General features: G+C 41.4%; 2 protein-coding genes across 2 annotated transcripts in view; one reads left to right on the top strand and one right to left on the bottom strand.

Moving 5' to 3' along the window:
- The window catches only part of LARGE1 (LARGE xylosyl- and glucuronyltransferase 1), a 580,120-nt gene that overhangs the window by 490,489 nt on the left and 64,347 nt on the right, over positions 1-25,284 (top strand). The gene's annotated exons all lie outside the window — the stretch shown is intronic.
- LOC149459690 (E3 ubiquitin/ISG15 ligase TRIM25-like) lies at positions 20,035-24,671 on the bottom strand. Its single transcript, XM_089680648.1, has one exon. It carries the CDS (start codon positions 24,669-24,671, stop codon positions 23,088-23,090), a length of 1,584 nt encoding a protein of 527 aa, XP_089536774.1. The 3' UTR covers positions 20,035-23,087.

Raw genomic sequence — 25,284 nt, 5'->3', positions numbered from 1 at the left:
TTTGCACGATATTCAAAATTTTTTGAGTTTCACCTGTATATATAAAGCAATGTGTAAGTTGATTGTGCTATATAAACACCTGTAATAAATAAAAACACTTAAAATGATCACTGCACCAAATGGTTTGTCTATATTTAAAGCAGAACTCAAGACATTTAACATGATACCCACACCCCTCAAAATCCCCCCTTCCTTTCCCTCCATGTTATTTTTTTATTCTAAAAACCCCCCATATTCATACTTTTTTCCTGCAGTCTTCTAACCGGTACAGTGACATTATGGTAGCTTCCTCTTCTTCCTCCAGTGACAAGGGTGGCCATTCTTCTTAGCTTTACCCCAAATCCTGTGAGCAGGATCACTGTGAGCCTGTCAGCTTGCGTGATTATGGACTTGATAGGGGGCATATAAACAGCAGGCTGGGCTCACAAGGCATGGGCAGAATGTCATGACTGTCGTTGTGCATGAAGAAGAGGACTGCTGGCACTGAACTGAGGAGGAAGTCGGGGAGGGAGGAGGAAATCAACATTGCATTTTGAGCAAGTAAGTGGAGGCATTGTCTCATTTTCATGTTTGTCAGACTCTCGCAGTCCCTGTACAGCAGAACTCAGGCTGGTAGTGGGAGAGGCAGTGCAAGGAGCAAAGTTGTCTTTCTGCTATTCTAACCATGAGCTAATAAGGAGTATGTTAATAGAACGAGAGAGTGAAATGACAAACAGATGACCTTATCAGTCTGCTGTTTCTCATTTCACTGTCCATTCATAGGCTGGGGGGGGACAAAACCTCTAATTGTGAAAAATCAAGGCTCCTGCCCCACTGGACAGGGCTGTGCTGTGTAACAGAGCTGTTTAAACATGTATTTATATATTTTATTTTGTCTTTAGCTGTTTGACTGGAGATGAGCTTTAAATGTCCAGTATATGCCAAATTTTGCTGCTACCTACATAATTCTCATTCTGCTGATGGGCCTTATATCTGTTGCATGATCTGCGATGGCTATATTTATATCCTTGCTTACTGCATGACAAGATGGCGTCAGGTGCTGCCAAAGGGCTAGAATTCTTCCCATCAATTACAGCTGTAGTGAACAATTGGGGCAGATGTGATAGAAAGTAATTTGCTCAGGATAACATAACAACACTTTTGTCCAAGTCAGAATGACCTTTACAAAGCGGAGTGTTTTGTGGTGTAAACATCAAGCAATCCTTTGTTTTTTTCATGGAATCTCATTGTGCAGAAAGAGGCCTATGGCTCCCATATATATCTACATTCCTATCCATTAGCAGGCTATATTTCAGCTTCCTTTATAATATATGGAAACGTCTTTGGTGGCGCCACATCCCCGTGTACTGATTGGAGCACCTGGCTGGCTAATGTAGCTCTTTCTATCCATGCTAGTTTGTATTAGTTAATTACTTATTGATGTTGCCTTAAAATGGCCTGTGTAAGCCACTAGCAACAGCCGCAAGTCGTTTGTCAGGCTGCTAATCTTTCAGCGTTCTTTCTGGGAAAGTAAGCAGGTTATGTTCCATTTTGTGTGCCGCAGCCGCTAAGCTGCATCGTAATCAGGCCAATTCTTCTTCACAGTCCTGGCCTCTCATGAGCCGTCACCCATTTAGTCGCAGAAAATTTCTGCATATTCCTGTTCCTAAAGCCCAGCATAAAAAATGCTTTTGTGTAAGTGGCTGCCTAATTTTTCTGCAGGCTGGAGCTGAAATGTTGCATGGCTGGAATGCAGAAAAAAAGTAGGATATTTATAGGATTTGGCAAAAAAAAGATGGTAATAAAATATTATTAACACAACCAGTGAGACAAATCTCCAGGGACAGAATAATAAAATTCTACTTAGAATATCATCTCTTGCTGCAAAAACCAGCAATAGGTTTGCTTCTTGAATCTGAGTTTCAGGTAGGAATGGAGCAGCTTCTATCAGTGATAACAGAATTTCAAAGGGAATGCATCTTTAATATCTTTATTAGGTGTCAGAACTAAAAAAAGAACTACAAAAAACATTTTTTTTCCCCAGTAAAACTTGTATTCTTTTACTATTGTCAAGTATCCTTGCCCTTAGAACAAGTAAGTGAAGCTGTTGACGCCTTTTCATGTTTTTCAGGCTCTCGAAGCTTGTGAAGCTTGTTGCTTGCAGAAATCAATAGCAAGAGCTTAAAGTGATATTTTTTTACTATAAAAAAGATGTTATACGTATAATGATATTACACAGAGCGGTCCATTACCTCTTCTTCTAGAGCCCCACTGGCACTCTTCGCTCCTTCTTCCAAGTGCACCCTTAGCAAGCCAAATACTAAGGGGTCATCCGTGCGGGGATGCTCCCAAGCAGGGTGGTGTGTGTCCATAGACACACACAGTGGCAGTAATCCACGCACCTGTTCCCTTCTCACATGAGATTGACTGACAGTAGCAGGAGTCTATGGCTCCCACAGTATAGTGTGTTGTATAAATTTAAAGTGGTTCTAAACTCAAAAGGTTTTTTTTACCTAAATGAATTATCTGCCTTAATGTAAAAACACCCGACTACCTGTCCTAGCCAACTCCCCCCTTACCTAAACACTTACTGAGTCCTGTGAAATCAAGAAGCACATGTGGAGGTTAGATATGAAGTTAATATTCCCTCTGGAGGTACCATCCCTATATATTAAATCGAACCACAACACTTAGAATTGGGACTATAAATGTACCTCCCGAGCTATAATACAAAAGAGAATATCAATGCATAAAAACAGTATTTTATTGTTACCATATACATGTATCACAAATAAACATTATAAAAGACATAAACTGAATAATATTGCTTGAAGTATAAGTTCATATGATCCTAGTCTTAATTGCTGCCGTGTTTTGTGGAAAAAAAACGCTTCCACAGGGCCTTGGATCTTGTTATACAAACACTAGGGCAAAATATGTATAGTTAATGACATCATGTAACAATCACAGCACTATAAGCAATCATATACACCAATTTTATGACATAGACATAGTTAATATAATAAACCCCAATTGCTAAATACCCACTCTGAATTGCAAGGCAAAATTAGAAAGGTCCCAGAGAAAGAATGGAGAGGGAAAAAAAAGGGAGAAATAATGTATATATATTTTTCTACTCCCAATGGCTACAGTCTGGCCCCCCTAAAATCTAAAAGACAGTAAACTGACCCTTTGTTAAGAAAGTTTGTAGACCCCTGTACTAGTGTACAGCTGCATACAACCACATCCTGTAATTGCTTTCTATGGGCGGCTGTACACAGCAGCTGTGGCTCCCAGGGAAGATTATGTCCAGTTTCTGTACAGCCCCCTTGCAGACGTCTGTATGAGCCGTTACTTTAGGCAGGCCGCAGCTTGGTTGGCTTAAGTTCGAACGCTGGGGCGAACATTCCATAGAAAACCACCCCTATTCCTTAAATATGCACGTGACGTTATGGGTGAAAAATAAATTCAGTGAGCATAGATTTTGCTAGTGAATCGTCATACATGAACGTACAGTACATTACTATATCAGGTCCCAAATTGTTGCAAGAGGAACCAAAAACTCAAGCTAATAAGGCCGGATACAATCTGAATCTAAATTGTGTGTTCCGGATCTTGGGAAACGATTCACAAATACCCAACAGCAGTAAAACAGAAACACTCATGTTGTCAGGACCTAACTCTGAGGCCTTGTCACCTGAGCCATCCTGCTGTATCTGGATTGAAGCCTGAGATGAGATATCGGTGGCGGCTGCTTGCAGCAGGAAGGACGACGGATATTTATAGACCAAGCGGTTCTCTCATGTCACAAAGATGTGGCCATTTCCTCTATCAAACCATGCGAGGTGTCCAAGTAATTTAATTCGTAGCTGGAAACCATGCTGCCACGTCGAGGAAGCTGGCACGTTCTTCGAAAGATTATGCCATTTGGGATATTAAATCTTTTTCTCTTTGCTGCAATGTGCTGAGATATCTGTAACTTCATTGATTTTTGTCTTTAATGCAGTCAGAAAGATTAAGTCATTCTTCGATGCAAACAAAGCTGGTAGGTGGTGACCCGCCATTATCTCAGACTTTATGGGGGAGGGGGTTTGCCGTGCATTGTTAATGGAATCAGGTTTTGCTGTGCTTTCTGCTTTGCTATGGGAAAGAAGTGCAGTAAATATACAAACAGTGACTTAAGGTACCTTTCACACAGGCAATCGATCAGGTCCTGTCAGTTTTTCAGATGGACGTGATAGGAAAGGTCCATACATTCCTATGGACAGGTGGGTGTTCACGGACTTGTGTCTGCTTACACCCACCAACCTCTGTGTCCACTAAAAAAATGGGGATCTGTCTTCTTGCGTTTGTGGGGAGCAGAACAAAGGGTAGTCAGAGGAATCTGTTTACTCCCGGCCACCAATAGAACAGAACGGGCTCTGTCAGGTCTGTGCTCTGCATAAATTGGGTGGACACAAAGGTGTCATCTGACCGCTCTGCTCCAATCAGCAGGAGATCTGTGAGTTGATCCCCTGCTCATCGGAACGGTATCTGCCCTGTATGAAAGGGGCCTAGAGCTGAACTCCTGGCAAATATTTCAAAGAAAATACTCTTCAATCCAGTGATTTTTTTCTGTTTTAAAATAATCAAATGTGTTTTTGATGCAGGTAGGATAAGTATCTTACATCAGCCTTTCTATTAGATTCCTTATATCCCAAACTCGCTCATCCATGTCTTAATCGACCTTGCTTTGTGGACTGGTGTGCAGTCATGTTGGAACAGGAAGGAGCCATCCCCAAACTTTTCCCACAAAGTTGGGAGCATGAAATTGTCCAAAATGTCTTGGTATGCTGGTGTTAAGTCCAGGTCAGCCAAGGTTTGGCGATGGCTCAGGAGGTTGGGCCTGTATCGCCCCTACCTTGCTCTGGATGCCAATGGAAGCTTCCAGAAGCTAGTGAGCAGAGACCTGGATCTGCATATTAATGGAAATCTGACCAGGCTGGAGATTCTGGTAGTGTAGCAGACTGCCCCTGGATATAAGAAGCCATCTCAGCAGAGGTCTAGAGTGAGGTGGAAGATGGATTACTGAAGGTACTGCTGTGTAGCCTGGGAAGGGACCCTGGAAAGACTGGAGGAAAGGAAAGAAGCTGCCAGAGGGAGCTTCACTGCCTTACAGTCCACTGGGAAAGGACAGCCTGCAAGTGGGGACAGAGACTGGCTCAGTGAGAGGCCTGAACACTGTTTACTGAGAGCTGCATAATACAAGGACCATGTGAGTACATCTACACCACTGGGGATAAACACTTTGGAAGCAGTTTATCTTCTTGTTATTGCTTTGTTATCTGCACTAAAGAATTATGGACTCTTAAAATGATCTTTTGGTGTTCTGTTTGTTGATGCATTTCCAAATTCTGATGTCCCCCACTCTGTAGGAAAACCCCCTCCTTGTTGTAGATCTGTCGAGGTCAAGCTACAAAATCCAACCACCATTGCTTGGTTGAAGGGAGAAATATCTTGAGTCCAGGTTCTCACATCCATTTTTTCTTGGATACAACTTTTGTTCTCCTTGCTCCAAAAAGCAAACAAAGTATACTGAGAGCAACAGAAATAGGCATTAAAAAATTTAAAAAAACCTTTTACTTTGCACATGCAGAGGATGCGCTTTAGGGCCTATTGTCAATGGCCTTTGGTTTTGTGTATCTGGGAAAATTAAACTTGCTTTCAAATGCATTCCATTTTCATATTGGTTTGAGACACTTTTAGAATCATTCAGAGTTCATTGATAGGCAAATTTACTAACAGTTGACCTTCTCACCTGCATTTGACCACCTTCTAAGGTACATCAACAAGCTCTATTAGGCTACTTTTGCATTCCTATTGACTTGTATGGGGAGAGAAGCAGTTATGCCCAAACACCCATGGACATTGTCCGTAAACTAATTCTGAGACATGAGATGGCATTGACCCAGCGGTGTATTTGCTGTAAGGCAAACAAGGAGTTTGCCCAGGGCGGCAATTTTCAGGGGGGTGGCACCCCCCCCCCCCCCCGATAAAGGGAAACGAATGGCTGGGATGGAGACCTGGTCAACTCCCATGAGATCTGGAAGAGATCTTTCATTGTGGATGTTAAGGTTAGTCGGGCGGATCAGGTGGTCTTGGCTGGGGTGGTGGATGTGTGTTGGTTGGTGGTGGTAGCAGTGCATGGGGATGGGGGAAGGATTACAGTGATGGGCTGTGGTGGTGGTGATAGGGTTGTTGCAAGGTTGCCGGTGGGGTGGGGGGGGGTGTCATCCAATTTCAGTGTTGCCTAGGGCAGCACATGAACTAAATACACCATTGCATTGACCAATCAAAATGTTTTAGGCCTGTTTGCATGAACAACTTATGTCTACTAGACCCTTTTGGCCAGTTCCTGTTTTAGCGCTCACCCCCAAATGAGCTGCTGAGTATTGGGTCTCCCTATATCTTACAGAGTCTGTAACCAGTCCATGAGCTTGTTTTTGTTGTTTTATTTAGGGGATAAACAACTTGGATAGGGTTAACGGGTATACGGGATGTCCAACTTGACTTGCAGTAATAATTCTGAGAACAAACTTCCTAATTCTGTACAAAAAGGTAGATCCTAAACTTTCTACCCCAGCTGGAGTGGCAGTCTCTTAATTAATCAATAGCACGGCCTCTATGAGGAGCACCTGTGTGAATTCTCTTCAGACCTCAGCTAGGAAATGTCCATCCACCTGGCTGTCTTTTGAAGATCATCCTGGAGCAAGAGATCCCAAGACAAGCATGCAGCACTGTTCCAGGGAGAACTGGTTAAGTATTGCACCCAGCAGTCCTCTCTCCATTGAGAAGGTTTGTTTTTAACTCTTGACAGAGATTGTACCCCAGGAAAATGCTCCAGTAGGAACTTTAACTTTGCCCAAACCCTGGTGAAGGGGGATATTTGGGTGACATGTTGGCTACCATTTTATCTTCTTATTGTTATCAGCAATAAAGATCTATGGACAATCATTGGGCACTCTGCATGTTAATTTAAAAAAGGAAATACCTTTTGACACAGTGATTATACTGGACTTAAGACAGTACCAGCACTGGGGGCCTAGGGGCCAGTTGCCAAGCATCAGAGCTGTCAAATAAGGGAGGAAGCAGAATGGGTCATAAGCTCCAGCATGCCTAGAGGTACCTGGTGTGTCATTTGTAGGTGAACAAAACAGCGAAGAATTAAATGGAAGGTAACTGCAAGCAGCTGTATTAGCTGGCATTAATGTGAACTCTTTACAAAATTGTATATATTTTTTTTATTTTAAGCAGGAAAATGCAATAAATCAGTAAACCTTAAATTTATCTGTAAAACAGTCTAGCTGCAACAAAGTCACAATATGCACTCGAGGTCCCTTTAGTTTCAATTTTAGATTATCCTTTGTAACAAAATTTCATCTCAATGTGGACTGCAGTCTCCTGTCCCATGACTCTGTGTTGTATGCTGTCACTGTCTGAGAACTGCTGAGGGTTTGGCCACAGAACCAGGGAACACCTAGCCTTCATTTTCCAGCAGTCAGATAGAAAATAATGACATCTATTTAAATAGCTCTCCAGCTGCATGTGGTGAAGAGCTGAATAAAAATGGAATCCGGTCAGCTGGTAGTCCGCATCCCTGGAGCCAGATTAAATGTAATATTAATTCGGAAACGCTCATTTATTCCAGGCTTGCATTTCCATTACATTTCAGCATGCTCATCATTAGCTCAATGTACATAAAGTTCAGAAGAGATGTCCTGCCATAACACAACACACGGTCTCGCCGGCCTGGCAGTGTCCCCGGCCAGAGTCATTCACGTTTTCTGAATCTTGGATGTGCTGTTGACTTCCTCTGAGATGTAATAACCCGCTCTAGATGTTCCAGAGTGATTTCATTGATTACATCTTCCATGTGCTGAAACTTCTGTCCCCGGAATCCAAATCTAATACTGTAATTCAGTTCTCACCTGATAATGTGGCTCCGGAGAAGTGAAAAACATTTTACCCTCAATGTGCCGTGTGTAAGGCAAAGCATCCACCGCCCTTAAAACAATATGGTTACTGTATTAAATCTATCTATCTGTCTATCTAATATTCATATGCCTAGTTACCTACAGTATGTATGTATTTATCTATCTATCTATTGATATATCTATCTGTCTATCTAATATTCATATACCTAGTTACCTACAGTATGTATGTATTTATCTATCTATCTATCTATCTATCTATCTATCTATCTATCTATCTATCTATCTATTGATATATCTATCTATCTATCTCTCTATTATTCATATGCCTAGTTACCTACAGTATCTATCTATCAATCCATTAATTGATCTATTATTGATATGCCTAGATACCTACAGTATGTATGTATGTATGTATGTACATATCTATCTATCTATTGATATATCTATCTGTCTAATATTCATATGCCTAGTTACCTACAGTATGTATGTATGTATGTATGTATGTATGTATGTATGTATGTATGTATGTATCTATCTATCTATCTATCTATCTATCTATCTATCTATCTATTGATATACCTATCTGTCTATCTCTCTATTATTCATATGCCTAGTTACCTTCAGTATCTATCTATCAATCGATTGATCGATCTATTATTCATGTGGCTAGATACCTACAGTATCTATCGATCTATCTATTGATCTATCTATCTATCTATCGATCGATCGATCGATAGATACTGTAGGTAACTAGGCTTATGAATCTATTATTCATATGCCTAGTTACATACAGTATCTATCTATGTATCTATCTATGTATCTATGTATCTATGTATCTATCTATCTATCTATCTATCTATCTATCTATCTATCTATCGATCGACCGATCTATTATTCGTATGCCTAGTTACCTACAGTATCTATCTATTGATCTATCTATCAATCGATCGATAGATACTGTAGGTAACTAGGCTTATGAATCTATTATTCATATGCCTAGTTACATACAGTATCTATCTATCTATCTATCTATCTATCTATCTATCTATTATTCATATGCCTAGTTACCTTCAGTATCTATCAATCGATCGATCGATAGATCTATTATTCATATGCCTAGTTACCTACAGTATCTATCTATCTATCTATCTATCTATCTATCTATCTATCTATCTATCTATCTTTCAATCGATCTATTATTCATATGCCTAGTTACCTTCAGTATCTATCTATCTATCTATCTATCTATCTATCTATCTATCTATCTATCTATCTATCTATTATTCGTGTGCCTAGTTACCTACAGTATCTATCTATCGATCTATCTATTGATCTATCTATCGATCGATCGATAGATACTGTAGGTAACTAGGCTTATGAATCTATTATTCATATGCCTAGTTACATACAGTATCTATCTATCTATCTATGTATCTATCTATTATTCATATGCCTAGTTACCTTCAGTATTTATCAATCGATCAATCGATCTATTATTCATATGCCTAGTTACCTACAGTATCTATCTATCTATCTATCTATCTATCTATCTATCTATCTATCTATCTATTGATCTATTATTCGTATGCCTAGTTACCTACAGTATCCATCTATCTATCTATCTATCTATCTATCTATCTATCAAAAACCAAAAACATTTATCTCATATGGTGAAAATCTTCAACACACACTTCAACCACTGATCGATCGATCATGTCAGAGAATCTGAAGAGCTGACAATCAAATTGCACATTAGCACAGAACTTCCTGGAAGCAGAGGAGTTCCTGCATCTTTTAATGTAGTGATTGATGTTTGTATGCCAGTTCTCTGCAGCCTGGTAAGATGAAGTGAGGAATTAGCAGCTGTGCTGCGGTAAAAGGAAAGGACAGATTATTATCACATACAATTAACACCGGGGAAGCAGTTTGTGCATTCTAATAGTGTCTTGTGATCATTTAGCAGACTGGTGAATATTTTACCATAAATAAGTAAAGCAGCTGATTACATGATGAGGGGTTCTCTTGCTCCGTGCTGATTCGGAAATGGTGGGTTTTAGTTGGGTGGAAACTGAGCCTAAATACCCTCTATACCCTAAGATGAGTCTGTCACATAGGAGGCAAGATTAGAGTATTGTGGAGTGGAATGAAACACTGCAGAGATCACTCGGCTTCTGCTAATGCCAAGTAATCAGCTGCGATAAACCAGATGCTATGGGGGTTATTTACTAAAACTGGAGCATGCAAAATCTGGTGCAGCTCTGAATAAAAATCTAGTTTCTTTTAGCTTCTAGGTTTTTTTTTTTGGTTAAAGTTTAACTGAACAAGCTGAAGTCACAGGCTGATTGGCTACCATGCACAGCTGCACCAGATTCTGAGCGCCCCAGTTTTAGTAAACGTCCATAATTTTGTAAATTGTTCATTTAGGAGTGGGTGGGACTAAAAACACAATGTATCTTACCTTACCTTATCTTACCTTTGTAAAGCCAGTGGGGTATATAACTCAACAGCACCCACCCAATACTGCTAGCAATTTTGGGTAGAGTTGGCTTGGTTAAGCAGAAATTCTTGGCATGACGCTTACATCAGAGCCTCCATGTCTCCTGGATCAGAGTGCTTGGTGTTAAGTGTGCATAAAGATACAGTAATAACTAAAATTTCATGTAAGTTTTACATGTTGATGTAATTTCAAAAATCATTTACAACGTTTCAAAATCTGCAGCTTTCATTAAAATAACACCTGGTGACCTTGCCATGAAGGTCCTTGTTCAGGCATTTCCTGTTACAGAGTGGCAATGTTCTGCCCCTTTTCCCAAATGTACTCCTGTGTTGTCACCCTGTCACAGGGGCTTAGGAAGGAGACATTTCAAGGCATATTAGGCATACATGGTAGACTCTTATCAGTACACCCAGATTAATGTATCCAATTCTTCTCATACAAAAACAGTACACATTAAAAGAAAATCGTTCGTTCTGTTCTCGAACGACAAACATTTAGCTACTGGGTAGAGAATAGACAGGTGGCGCACACACCTAGTGCATTATCCAAGGTTTATTGAAAGGTATAAAAGATAAAAACATACCCACAGACGAAGAATGTATCTAAAAAACATTTGCATAATGACGATGGCCACAATGGCAAGCAAGGTGTTCCAACTGTCAGTGCGGTCAAATGCCTGATGCGTTTCGGGGACGAATCTCTTTCCTCAGAGCTACTGACCAGCCTCTGGTGCAGATGTGTAATGGATGGATGATAACAGTTGAAACACCTTGATTGCTGTTGTGGCCATCGTCATTATGCATGTAGGTCTGCACAGTGGCTAAATGGTTAGCACTTCTGCCTTGCAGTGCTAGGGTCACTGGTTTGAATCCCAACCATGGCACTACCTGCCTGGAGATTGTATGTTCTCCCTGTGCCTGCGTTGTTTTCCTCTGGGTACTCTGGTTTCCTCCTACACTCCAAAGACATGCTAGTAGGTTAATTGAATCCTGTCTAAATTGGCCCTAGTATGTGTATGTATGAATGTAAGTTAGGGACCTTAGATTGTACACCCCTTGAGGGTTAGGGACTGATGTGAATGTACAATATATATGTAAAGTGCTGCGTAAATTGATGGTGCTATAAAAGTACCTGAAATAAATAAATAATGCAAATGATTTTTAGATACATGCTTCGTCTGTGAGTATGTTTTTATCTTTTATACCTTTCAATAAACCTTGGATAATGCACTAGGTGTGTGCGCCACCTGTCTATTCTCTAGTGGCTGATCTCCCCGTCTGAGGAGGGCTGAACCCCTGAAGCATCTCCTTTGGTTGTCGCTGTCCTGGTTCCCTTGGCTTCCCTTTGGCTGTGCATTTCCTGAGGCGCTGGAGAGTACATACGAAATCCGACAAAAATGTAGCTGTTTGCACTGTCGTTAATTTTCATTTGTAAGATCGGAATTGGTTGTCGAAAATTATGTACATACCGTCAGCAAATTGCTCGTTGGACGAATACGTTTGTCTGATTTTCTTATAGTGTGTACGGTCATTAGAGACCATTCACACCTTTCCAGTGCGGTGCTTTATGGTAAGGGTACTTGCAGATGGCACTGATGTATGAACATCAGATTCCTAGCAGAAATTTCCTGCGTGAAAATGCCAGGATGAGCTGTACAATATATGCATGGATTTGCGCATAAAAATTCTTCTGTCTTTATTTTGGTTGTGCCGTACACGCTTATATGTGTGAATACACGCATACGAACGTAAAAGTAAAGTAAGAAGAATTTTTACGTGCAAATCCACACATTTATTATACAGCTCAGCAATGCAATTTTTTTTTTCGTTTTACTGATCCATACGCAGCACAAGTATATATGCCTTTGTGTACAAACCTATTAAAAACAAAAGGCTGAATTTAAATCAGTAAAAAAGAAGGCCTAAATGCCTAAAAATGTGGCATTTTTTTAGGTGTCCATGTGCAAGCGGCCTGAATTAGGCATGCATTATTGCAATGCATGTTCATGTGGAGCCATTCATTTTGAATGGTATTTCAGTGCACTAAGGAATACAGTTCAAATGCACAGGTGTTGCAGTGCAGCATAATGCATGATAACGTATTACCATGTGTTGTGTACTGCATTGCAAAAAAATAATACATATCTGGTTATTTTATTCAAAAGTTTTGGTGCATTGCCAGCCCATATTTTGCATTGGCAGCCTTAACACAGAGCACATTAACACGTGAACGAACGACCAGGATGCAAAGGTCTGAATGAGCCCCTAGAAATACCAAGCAACTATCACAGGAGTGCACGTAGATAGGAAGTGGCTGCAGGAGAACCGCAACACTGAGATGTAGCAAAGGATGAAAAAAAGTCGAAAACGGTATTTTATTTTTAAAAATTAAATTTTTTTTATATGGATGCAAATTTTGCTATGGATGCGTCTCCCTCCCCACGTCGCCCAGGCCATGCCAGCTCTTCCCCTCTGTCCATTCCTTGGTGAACAGGGCCGATTTCACAGTGAGCGAGCACAGTGCCCCCAGTGCATTGTATTTAATACTCAGCTGAGCATCTCACCATCTGCTCTCCATCCCCAGCTCAGGCCGTGTCTGTTACTCTGGCACGGCTCAGGCCGGATGCTGAGCTTCAGCAGAAAAATATGCCAACAGGCGCAATGATTCAGCAACTGCACGCTCATCAGGCAAGACCGCTCATAAAGATATCTCTCTTTGTGTTGGTAATCAGCAGCGCTTTATCAAACCCATGGCATGCCTAATCTGCCAGTGACAGTGACGTAGTGGAGGTATTGCAAAAAGTGTATCAGTTTCAGTGACAAAACACATATAAAACGAGTACACATCCCAGCCAATAGGGTAAAGTACAATTTGCAGTGCTGTGTCCGTCCAAAAAGACAGTGAGGCTCTGTTGCAGTTATTGGGGAAACACCAGTTTATTTCTCTAATACTGTATACAGAGATCCTGTCATCAGACCATGCATTTCATCAAGAGTCTTCCCCTATGATTATATGTAGTTTTTAAAATATTTTATAAAGGAAACAGCATAGGGCGCCAACTAAGGGGCTGTATATAGGAAAAGTCTTTATTAAAAATCACAAGTGGCAATTCACAAGAAGCATAAGGATAAGAGCATGTAATCCATTCAGTGCAGTTTGCTGTTGAGCCTCAGTTTATCTTCAGGGGCCAGGAAGCAGATGCCACTGTCAGGAGACCAGCTTTTTCAATGAGCCACACTTCCCACGTTGTGGCCCTCCTGGGTTTGACGTCACCAGGGGCGGACTGACAACTCATGGGGCCCCCGGGAAATAGGGGATCATGGGGCCCCTGTGTCCTTGCCCAAACTCAAAAAAGCCTATGAAAAAAAGTACCAGGGGCATCTCATGGGGCCCCCTACTGACCCCGGGCCCTCGGGCAGTGCCCGAGTTTCCAAATGGTCAGTCCGCCGCTGGACGTCACTTTTGGTTCTGCGTGCACCAGGGTAGCTCCAGGATTTCTGGTTTTAGTTCTGATGTCCTACGCAGCTCTTGACAGTGACATCTGCTTCCTGGCTTCTGAAGACACACTAATGCAGGCCATAGATGGGGAGAAAAACTGCAGATTTTTCTTTTAAAAAACGAAAAATCGGTTGTTCAAGTGGCCGACGTTACCATCAATGGTAAAAAAAATCGGCCGATTTTCTACCCGTCTAGAGCCGGCAAAAAGTGTCCCTGCAGAGAGCTCTGCTATTTCTTTGACAGTTCTCTGACAGTTCCTTGACATTTATAGAAGTTGCAACAATGTATCTATTTGTTTCCATTTAGGATACAGATGTTTTTATTCGGAAACAAATAGATACAATGTTTCAACCGCTGTAAATGTCAAGGAACTGTCAGAGAACTGTCAGAAATAGCGGAGCTCTCTGCAGAGACACTTTTTGCTGGACTGGAATTCTTCTTATTTTCATCCTACTTCTTCTTCTTCTTCATCCTCATCCTCTTCTTCTTCATCCTCATCCTCTTCTTCTTCTTCTTCATCCTCATCCTCTTCTTCATCCTCATCCTCATCCTCTTCTTCTTCTTCTTCTTCATCATCCTCATCCTCTTCTTCATCCTCATCCTCTTCTTCATCAGCATCCTCATCCTCTTCTTCTTCTTCATCCTCATCCTCTTCTTCATCATCCTCATCCTCTTCTTCTTCTGCATCCTCATCCTATTCTTCTTCTTCATCATCCTCATCCTCTTCTTCTACATCATCATCATCCTCTTCTTCTTCTTCTTCATCCTCATCCTCCTCTTTTTCTTCTTCATCCTCATCCTCTTCTTCATCCTCATCCTCTTCTTCTTCATCATAATCATCCTCATCCTCTTCTTCTTCTTCTTCATCCTCATCCTCTTCTTCATCTTCTTCTTCTTCATCCTCATCCTCTTCTTCTTCCTCATCCTCTTCTTCTTCCTCATCCTCACCCTCTTCTTCATCATCCTCATCCTCTTCTTCATCATCATCCTCATCCTCTTCTTCTTCATCATCCTCTTCTTCTTCTTCATCCTCATCCTCTTCTTCTTCTTCATCCTCATCCTCTTCTTCTTCATCCTCTTCTTCTTCCTCTTCTTCTTCTTCATCCTCTTCTTCATCGTCTTCCTCTTCTTCTTTTTCTTCTTTTTGTCTTCCTCTTACAGGTCACTGCTCATGCGCAGATTTTTTATCGGTAAAAAATCGGCCGATTTGCCCACTAATTGCCGCGAAAATCGGCCGATCGGCAAAATCGGCCGATTTTTTTCCAACTTTACCGGAAAAAAAAAACGGCCAAAATACCGAAAAACGGCCGACCAAATCGCCCACTAACGATCCGAAAATCGGCCGATTTTATTTTCGGCCGAAAAATCGGCCGATTTTCGACCCATCTATGGCCTGCATTAGCCTCAACAGCAAAATCGCTTCTCCTATATACTGCACTTAGTTGGCACCCTTTGCTGTTTCTTTTATATATTGCTGAGATCCACCTCAGTCTCATGGACTTTTAGTATAATCCTACACCCCTATGGCACATTCACATGTATGATTATGTTGTAGATTGGCTGTATCCCTACCTGCGCTATGCTCGATAATTCTCTGTTAAAATATTTTACCCATGTTACTTAGGTTTAAAAGCTTCCCTTGTGTGGACATCCTAAAGTACCGAGACTGCTGCTGGATCTTGGATTTGATGGCAGCCGAGCCAGCTGACTTAAAGCAGAATGAAACTTTTTCAATCAACATTAGCTATTTTCCTTGATTAATCCTTATTTTGATATAATTAGTAAATAGATAGTAAAGTACATTATATTTACTTGTTTTAACCTTCTTTTTTAACATTTCTTCAGTTGCTTCCTGGGTTCTGGCCAAGGCCAAAAGGATGTCATACATACAAGGAGTCTCCATTGGCATTTTATTTCTTTTGCCTTCTTTTTTAACATTTCTTCAGTTGCTTCCTGGGTTCTGGCCTAGGCCAAAAGGATGTCATACATACAAGGAGTCTCCATTGGCATTTTATTTCTTTTACCTAGAGGAGGGGCTTTCTCAGCTAAGCACACTTTCTTGCCTGCATGCCTGAGCTAAGGGCACATGGATTACAGCAAGAAAATGCTACATGAATCATCTGCCCTTACTCAAGCTAGGAATGCTAATGGGGTGTTTTTCAAAGTGATTTCTCAACAAAATAAAGCATGGAGACATGGATGGATGGGCGAGTGTGCTCTGAATATTAGGTAAAATAGATGAAGTAGCATTTTCAGTTTGTGGTGCTCAGATAGTTGGTTCTGTTTTAAAGAAGAGCTGCAGTCAGTTCTGGAAAAGTTAAAAGTCATCAGCTACAAATACTGTTGTTGCTGACTTTTAATAGAGAGACACTTACCTGTCCATGGATCCAGTGCTGTCCTCACCCGGGCCAGTTCTCCACCAGTCTTCAGGTCCACTGCCCAGGTGCTGCCATCTTGCATGTGGGAAGTTGGCTGTGAATGCTGGTGACTTAATAGCTGGCTCCAGTCCTGTTGTGCTTTCTTAATGGACCCCTGCAGCCTCCTGGGACCTGGGGGGCAGATGAACCTCTGTTTGGATAGAATGGGCCATCCAAGAAGAATTGGGAGTGGGTACCTGTCAAAATGTACCTGATCCCTGAAAAAATACAAATTCCAAATATAGCGGCAGAGGAGGAGGAGGAAAAGCAGAACTTCCCTTTTTGGGTGAAGTTCTGCTTTAAGCCGACCACAGACAGATCAAAATTCAGCCAGTTCAGCAGGGACCAGCTGAATTTCAATCCATGTTTGGCCGTCCCTGTTGGACAGAAGTCAATCATTTCTTCAACTTGTGTCAAAGGGACATGCCGGAAAGCGTTTGTCAATGTATGGCTAAGAAAAAAACACCTATCTACAACCAGCCTTAGAGCTGTCACTCAGGTTACACTCTATAATATTCTCCTTCACTCCTCCACTGGCAGCTACTTAAAAGATTATGGGGGGGGGGAGCTGGGCCAGCATGGACAGTATTTAGACATTCCCAGCAGAGAAGCAGGCTATGGCATGTAAGAAGGAAGGGGGCTGTTCCTGGAGAAGGCTAATTTTCTAGCTAGTTCAGAGGCAAATTGTAAGTGAATAGAAATCGTTTATGGAAAGGAAAAACTGTGAAATTAAACATTTACTTGATTTTTCTGTGCTTTTATCTACAGTTTTGGTGACAGAGTCTCTATATAGTGGATTATTTAATAATACTACAAATTTGCCTGAATATGGCCCCCCTCACTCTTACTTTATGGCCCCTGACTGGTTTAAAGAAATAGTATGAGGTCCTAACTGCTCTCTAGTCGATAAATGATATACTTTACTACATACCGGTAATTATGCAATTGAATATGTCAGGAAATAATGTATGTCCTTTCTCTCAGATAAAACGATAAAAGTTGCAATGATTACTAGAATATTAAAGCGTATTTAAACCCAAGAATAAAAACAGAATATATTGCAGTCCTTAGATGTGCTGATTGCATTATTTTTTTCAGCTTATTTACCTTTATATTCATCTGGTTATCCTGCCAGTACCACACTTCTGGTCTTAGGGTGACAACACTCACTCTCTGTACTGTGTCTACATAGGAGAAACGCTGTCACCTTAGGACATATAGGGGTTGATTTACTAAAACTGGAGAGTGCAAAATCTAGTGCAGCTGTGCATGGTAGCCAATCAGTTTCTTCGTGGTAGCCAAACTTCAGCTTGTTCAATTACATTTTGACAAAATAAAAACTGGAAGTTGATTGGTTTCTATGCACAGCTGCACCAGATTTTGCATTCTCAAGTTTTAGTAAATCAACCCCTAATAGTGTTATAGAATTACAGAATTCTTCTCCTTTACATAACATAGAGGGAGGTGTTCTGTAGTCCTCAAAGGTGAACTGGAAAGATCTGCGATAACACTGCAGAGAGCCCAATAGATTATAAATTCCCTGTATTTCCGGTAGCATCAACATGTATTTTTTTGCACCTTAGAAACAGATATAACAAGTCATTTTCAGTTTTATATTTAACCAACCAAAAAGAGCAAAAAGGAGAAACTCATCGTTACATCCACTTTAATTATTGCCTTCCTCTGGATCAGCTGTGGGTATAGCATTATAACTTTTTTTTTATGGTTGTACTGGATGGACATTTGTCTTTTTTCAGCCAGAATAACTATGTAACTATATGTAATTATAACCTTTGCAGATTTAGAAGTGTGCCCCTCAGTAGACATAATGTGGTCCTTTGAAGATTAATTCAATTCAGTTCAGTCTACTCTTTTTTCAAAATTGACATGCCAGGATAGAATGTTTGTTGGGTTTTTACTGCTGTTTGTGTCCCTGTTTGGGTGATTTACCTTAACTTCATTTTGTCTGACACTCGTCCCCAGCGCCACTGAGAAGGAGGTACAAACAGTCCTCCTGTACAGGGCCTGGGCCAGCAGAGAGGTCCAGGCAGCAGGGGGAACGAATCCCCTGTATGGTTCTCAGTAGCAGAAAGCCAGCGCTGGACGGAGAGGAGGAGAAGCTGCTGCAGAGAGACCCATTCAGGGGACATGTTCCAGTAATTGCCCCCCCCCCAATCCCCATCACACCAATCACCCTCCCTATACACCATCATCTTAACCCTGCTGCTTGGGGCCCCCTATTTCCACAGAGCACTGCAAGCTTCCCTCCTCTCCTACTGGCTGCTGCAGGCACACAGGGAATGTTTCAGGATGTAGAGGTAGGGGGGAGGGAATGGTAAATATGCTATATTTATCAGCCCCTTCCTTTCCTGAAGGAACACAATGAGTGATCAGTACCGATCACTCATTGTGTTCATTCATAACTGAAGCATAGTAAACTGTGTTTTCTGTGCTTCTGTTTATGAATGAATAGGAGCCTCTGTACAGAGCATTCTGTTCATTCACTGTCCAGTGAGGCCGAGGCTGCAGAGAAAGGGACTGAGAAATGTATTATACACTGTGTGTTTTTGGGACTGTACACCTACATCCACACGCCTGTCAAAGTAGATCCTGCGGCTGTGTTCACACACCTGCTATGTTCCCATAGTGTAACATAGCCTGCCTGCCTACATGCAGCTCCATCCACATAAAAAAAAACACTGATGTATACTGTACAGGACACTGCACCCATGTGAATGAGTCCCAATACCTCAGTCACACACACAGCTTTTTTGTTATCTCAATACAGTTTCATCTTTTAGATTTAGCAGCAATTTTGTAAGTTATGTTGTGTTTGTGTCCGCTAATTATGATTTTAGTGTATTTTTAGTTAAAATATCATCCTGATATTTTTTTGGTGACAGGGTCTCTTTATAACGGATAATTTAATAATACTACAAATTTGCCTGAATATGGCCCCCCTCACTCTTACTTTATGGCCCCTGACTGGTTTAAAGAAATAGTATGAGGTCCTAACTGCTCTCTAGTCGATAAATGATATACTTTACTACATACCGGTAATTATGAAATTGAATATGTCAGGAAATAATTTATGTCCTTTCTCTCAGATAAAACGATAAAAGTTGCAATGATTACTGGAATATTAAAGCGTATTTAAACCCAAGAATAAAAACAGAATATATTGCAGTCCTTAGATGTGCTGATTGCATTATTTTTTTTTCGGCTTTTTTACCTTTATATTCACCTGGTTATCCTGCCAGTACCACACTTCTGGTCTTAGGGTGACAACACTCACTCTCTGTACTGTATCTACAGAGGAGAAACGCTGTCACCTTAGGACATATAGGGGTTGATTTACTAAAACTGGAGAGTGCAAAATCTAGTGCAGCTGTGCATGGTAGCCAATCAGCTTCTTCATGGTAGCCAAACTTCAGCTTGTTCAATTACATTTTGACAAAATAAAAACTGGAAGTTGATTGGTTTCTATGCACAGCTGCACCAGATTTTGCATTCTCAAGTTTTAGTACAGCAACCCCTAATAGTGTTATAGAATTATAAAATTCTTCTCCTTTACATAACATAGAGGGAGGTGTTCTGTAGTCCACAAAGGTGAACTGGAAAGATCTGCGATAACACTGCAGAGAGCCCAAAAGATTATAAATTTACTGGATTTCCAGTAGGATCAACAGGTATTTATTTGCACTTTAGAAACAGATATACAAGTAATTTTCAATTTTAAATTTAACCAACCAAAAAAAAGCAAAAAGGAGAAACTCATCGTTACATCCACTTTAATTATAACCTTTGCAGATTTATAAGTAGTGAAATTTCTTACTCACTGCACACTGTGAGCGTCTCATAATGTGCATTAGAAGCTGCAGCAAGTCAAATGGAGGCCACCTCATTTCCTTGCTGGAGGACATACAGCTTTATCTAGTTCTTTCCTTCCCATTCCACTGTCCCTGATATGCCCATTTTATTCATTGGATTTAGCTCCTTCCATCAAGGGGCTTCAGCATCACGTGTGCACATTACTTAGTCACCAGTCACACCGCTGCGATTTGTGTGCAATTTCAGAGAGATTTCAGCTGCGATTTCTGAAGACTTTATTGCTACTTGTGAAGAGTTTCTTTTTCAAGGATTTTATTCAATTTAATGGATCACAAAGGTACAGAAATAGAATAGTACACACATATATTAACATTAAGGAAGTAGGCAACAGGCCTCCCGTCCAATGACAGTGGAGTGAACAGAGAGGCAATGTTATACAAATGATCATATGAGCAGTCCATCAAAGGGTGTCTTATGCAGGCCATAGACGGGTCATTTATCGGCCACATTTTCATCTGCACGAAAAATTGGCCGATAATCACGTTGTTAGTGGGGCCAGCCCGTTGGCCTTTTTCACGGATCTCCTCATTTATTTTTATCGGTCATGTTGGAAAATCCAGCAACCAGGGGCGGACTGACCATTTGGAAACTCAGGCACTGCCCGAGGGCCCGGGGTCAGTAGAGGGCCCCATGAAATGCCCCTGGTACCTTTTTCATAGGCTTTTTTGAGTTTGGGCAAGGACATAGGGGCCCCATGATCCCCTATTTCCCGAGGGCCCCATGAGTTGTCAGTCTGCCCCTGCCAGCAACGATCGATTTTTCGTTTATCGTCCGAAAATTCGGCCGATAAACAAACCGTCTATGGCCTGCCTTATTCCGCCCTCACAGGTGACCGGGGGAGGCCATTCAAGGGGGTAGAACATAACAAGAAACAATAATGAGGGTGTGAATCACATAATGAAAAAAAAAGGAGAAGAAGAACTTTTGTTGAATTCAAAAGTAACATAAAGAAAAAAAAAGGGAAACATTTAAATTATGAACACATGCCAACTTTGCAGTGAAAACATAATTCTGTATTACTATCAATAGCTGGCCTATATAGTGGCCATTGTGTCTATGGTAGCTGCAGAGGCGTAGAAGTAAGGAAAGGGATATATTTAAAAAAAAAAAGGGGGGGGGCCTTCCGTCACCCATGGGTTCAGGCAGAGCGTCTCTTTATGTTTGTTTGCTGTATCGTCTAGATAGGTGTAGCCAACAAGCCCATGTGCGAGTAAATTTAGTTGGCACTTTTCAACGATTTCTTGCAATCTGCAGTGCGATTTCCATTATATTCTATGTATGTGAAATCGCAACAAAACTGCAGAAAAAGTACTGCAAGAACTACTTTAGAAATCAAGCTGCAGCAAATCGCACATGTTAAGAGACTGACGTTCACATTAACTAGATGCAATTCCAGGTGTGATTTCAATTCACAAATCGCACCTGAAATCGCACTGTTGTGATCAGGCACTAACACCCCAGTCACACCGGGTGCGACTTAGCATGCGATTTGCATGCCATGCGACTTGCAAATCGTATGCCAAGTTGCCCTCTATTGTCTGCAATTAGAACGGTCAAATCAGTGCGGTTCTGACTTGGTCAGGGCCACACCGATTTCTAAAGTAATATATGTACCACTTTTGGTGCAATTTACATAGACATCTGTGTCAGATCTCTTGCAAATTGCAGCTGAAATCAGCATCTCACCCGACTTTGAAACCATGCGACTTCACTGTAAGTCGCACAATTTCAGAGCCAGGCTTGATGTGACCGGGGGGTAAGAGTAGTTTGTATGCAAATAAAGCTTGCTTAGGAACACCTACCCCCTTAAGACTGACACCCATGGAATTTTTTACTCCTCCCAAGAGCTAGCCCACTGCTTGAATCAGGGCTGATGGCTATTGAGAGGAATTTTGAGGCAGGATGCTGAAATGTTTTCAAGAAGCTATGTAAAACCCCGCCAGCCTCTCCCACCAGCCATGATCTGCTTGTATTGCATAGAGAAGCACAGAAACCCAGTAATTACACCTCTGTGTCTAAAATAAGGTACGTAATGAAAGTCAAAAGGTTTACTTTAAAAATTGAACTAACATGTTATTGGCAAAGGGAGGAGGCAGGCAAAGCAAAATAATTAGTAGGTAGAAATTCAGCTCTATGACTCAATTTATGAAATATAATAATATGTATCAAGGTCGAAAGTTAATGTCCTGAATGGACAAACTAAGTTGATCATCCCCTCTCACCCAAACAACCTTTTGTATTGTTTAAACTAATATTTCGGTTTTGGTGGATGCTGTAAAGTTAAAGTATAAGTATAGCAAAACCTTTTTTTGCTAGTTTTAGATAGAATAGGGAAGGGTTAAACCTGACGGGTTAATTTTTGTTTTCTGTGTACCATTGGGGAGATTTCCCTTCACTTTATAACACAAAGATACAACAGGAAAGTTAATGGAAAGTTGGACCTTGCAGGAAAATGAATAAATGCCTACATACCAGGGGCGGAATGACCATTCCAGCACTCGGGCACTGCCCGAGGGCCCGGGGTCAGTAGGGGGCCCCATGAAATGCCCCTGGTACCTTTTTTATAGGCTTTTTTGAGTTTGGGCAAGGACACAGAGGCCCCATGATCCCCTATTGCCCGGGGGCCCCATGAGTTGTCAGTCTGCCCCTGCTACATACTACCACCTGTGGCTACACTGCAGCCTGTGGGAACACAGACAGAAGTTGGGGTAATTTTTTGGGCTAATTGGGGGGTGGGTTAACAGAAAGGTATGAGTTTTTCCCTGCAAGTTCTGCTTTAAAGCAACGGTGCTTTTTTATACATCTCAGTAGGTCTGGCGGTGCAGTGGTGCGTTAATCTTTCCTATTTCTTGCGCTAAATCTCATCCAGCTGCCCAGCACCCAGCACAGGACATGGAGGGGCTCAGTGAAGGTGGTGCTAAATGTGTGTAAGCTTCTCATCACGATCCCCAGCTCATAAAAGGACAGCTTTCCAGCCTCGTAATCCAAATACAGGCCTAATTTTCTGTAGGAAACTGGAACAGATAAGGTCTTTACACTTGAGTTATGTATTGCGGAATAGTGGTTATCCCACATACGCAGTCCCCAGGATTTGTCATTCTCACCAATAATGCACTGTCCCCCTTGTCTGTCTATACTCGCATAGCTTACCCCAACACAACAGTTTCCCAGTTCACTCCAATCCACTTCCCAGTAGTGTTTTCCAGAAGAGAAAGAGGTCAAGCTTAAAACTTGACATGACTGGAATCTCTCAGGTGTTATGTAGTATTTCTGGCCCATTCCAAGCCAAGAAGCCATTTTTAGATCTTCAGAGATGGCTACATCATTGCCAGCTGTTTTCACATCCAGTGCTATGGCTGAAATCTGGGGAAAATTTAACCCACTGCTATCTGCTTGTGTGGAAAAATTGTCAATGTTAGTGTGCAATAATGCTGAGATGAGAGTCAAATCCAGGTCTCCCACTTTCTGGACATCGTCAATCACTTCCTTGGAGGGTTCATCTTCACTAAGATCAGAAATGCAAAGGAGCTGGTCTTTTAAAACTGTTATTGGGTCAGATGTGCTGCATAGATCCTCAATGAGGCAGATCTTCCTGGACAGGTCATCTTTGTTTATTTCCAGCTTCTGTATGAGACCAGTAACTGAAAGGGAAAGCCTATTTTCTTCTGTTGAGATCATAGTGGGGATTGTTTTCTCTAGAGTGTTCAGCTTTTCTCTGAATTCCCCAACCAGGGCATTGAAAGACTGTATTAAAACACCGGCTTTCTCCTGAACTTTGTTGCCATGGTCCTTCAGACTTGCTACTCTCTTTTCAGTCTCCTCCCTGTCTGAGATCAAGTTATCCAGAACACTTTGCAGTTTCTTCTTCTTCTTTTCAGAAGCCTCATCCAGCAACTCCACTTTGTGACCTTCATGGTCTCCTGCCAAACTGCAGGACACGCAAATACAGACTGAGTCCTGAATGCAGTAATACTCCAGGATCTTCTTGTGGACAGGGCACTTTTTGTCCTGCATAGAAGTGGTGGGGTCCATTAAAACATGTTCTGCTGACTTGCTGTGGACTCTCAGGTGCTTGTCACACAGAGAAGCTTCACACAATAGGCAAGATTTAACAGCTAGTACAGGAGAGTCCACACAATAAGAACAGAAGACCCCAGTCTCCTTCTCATCTGGCTGAGTAGACAGAAAACCATCCACGATGTTACAAAGAGTTATGTTCCTCTGCAGAGCAGGACGCTCCATGAAATCTGCTCTGCAGTCAGGACAGCAGTAAACTCCTAGGCCTTGTTGTGTATCCAGGGCACAATTGATACAGACCCGGCAGAAATTGTGTCCACATCCCAGCGTTACCGGATCCGTAAAAATACTCAGACAGACAGAACAATTCAGCTCGTCTCTCAAAGAAGAAGATGCCATTGCTCACAGCAGCCTGAAAGAAATGAGAGTAGAAATAGTAGTTTCTGTTTCCCGTGAAAGGGTAAAGTCTGCTCCGCCTTCCTGCAATCTGATCCAGGTGATCACTGTGGCCAATGTCAGACGCAGTATTTTATGTGGTTGGAACGCAGGAAATAGATTACAAGATATTTAAGCAAACATGATTTGTATGTCCATGCAGATTTTTGCCAGTCATTGACAGGAATGAAGTAGAACCTCTCCACTGAAAGTGTATGAAGGCAAACTTGTTCTTAGTTAAAGCTGAATTCTAGGCAGATATAAAAGACAAAAATTAATGCTGGTCTGTATTCATGTATACAACATTAAGTGTATTTTTAAAACAGTGTAATTACCTGAATTTGATTTGGTATCAGCCTCTTGCAGTCCCATTACAGCAGAGCTGGAGTTTGAGAGGTAGAAGCAGCACAAGGAGCATGTTAATAAGAAGAGAGATCAGAATTTCACAAAGATGAGCTCATCACTTATTTTATTGTCCAAGTCACAGGTTGGGGGTGGGTCCAGGATGACCTGGGCTCAGAGGAAGTGGATTAAATGAATGATGCTGGCCATCAGATCACATCTAGTGACAGAAAAA

This window comes from Staurois parvus, unplaced genomic scaffold (genome assembly GCF_062004578.1).
Source record: "Staurois parvus isolate SC_StPar_1 unplaced genomic scaffold, SC_StPar_1.0 ptg000249l, whole genome shotgun sequence".
Taxonomy (NCBI): Eukaryota; Metazoa; Chordata; class Amphibia; order Anura; family Ranidae; genus Staurois; species Staurois parvus.
This window is presented reverse-complemented; position numbering and strand designations above follow the sequence as displayed.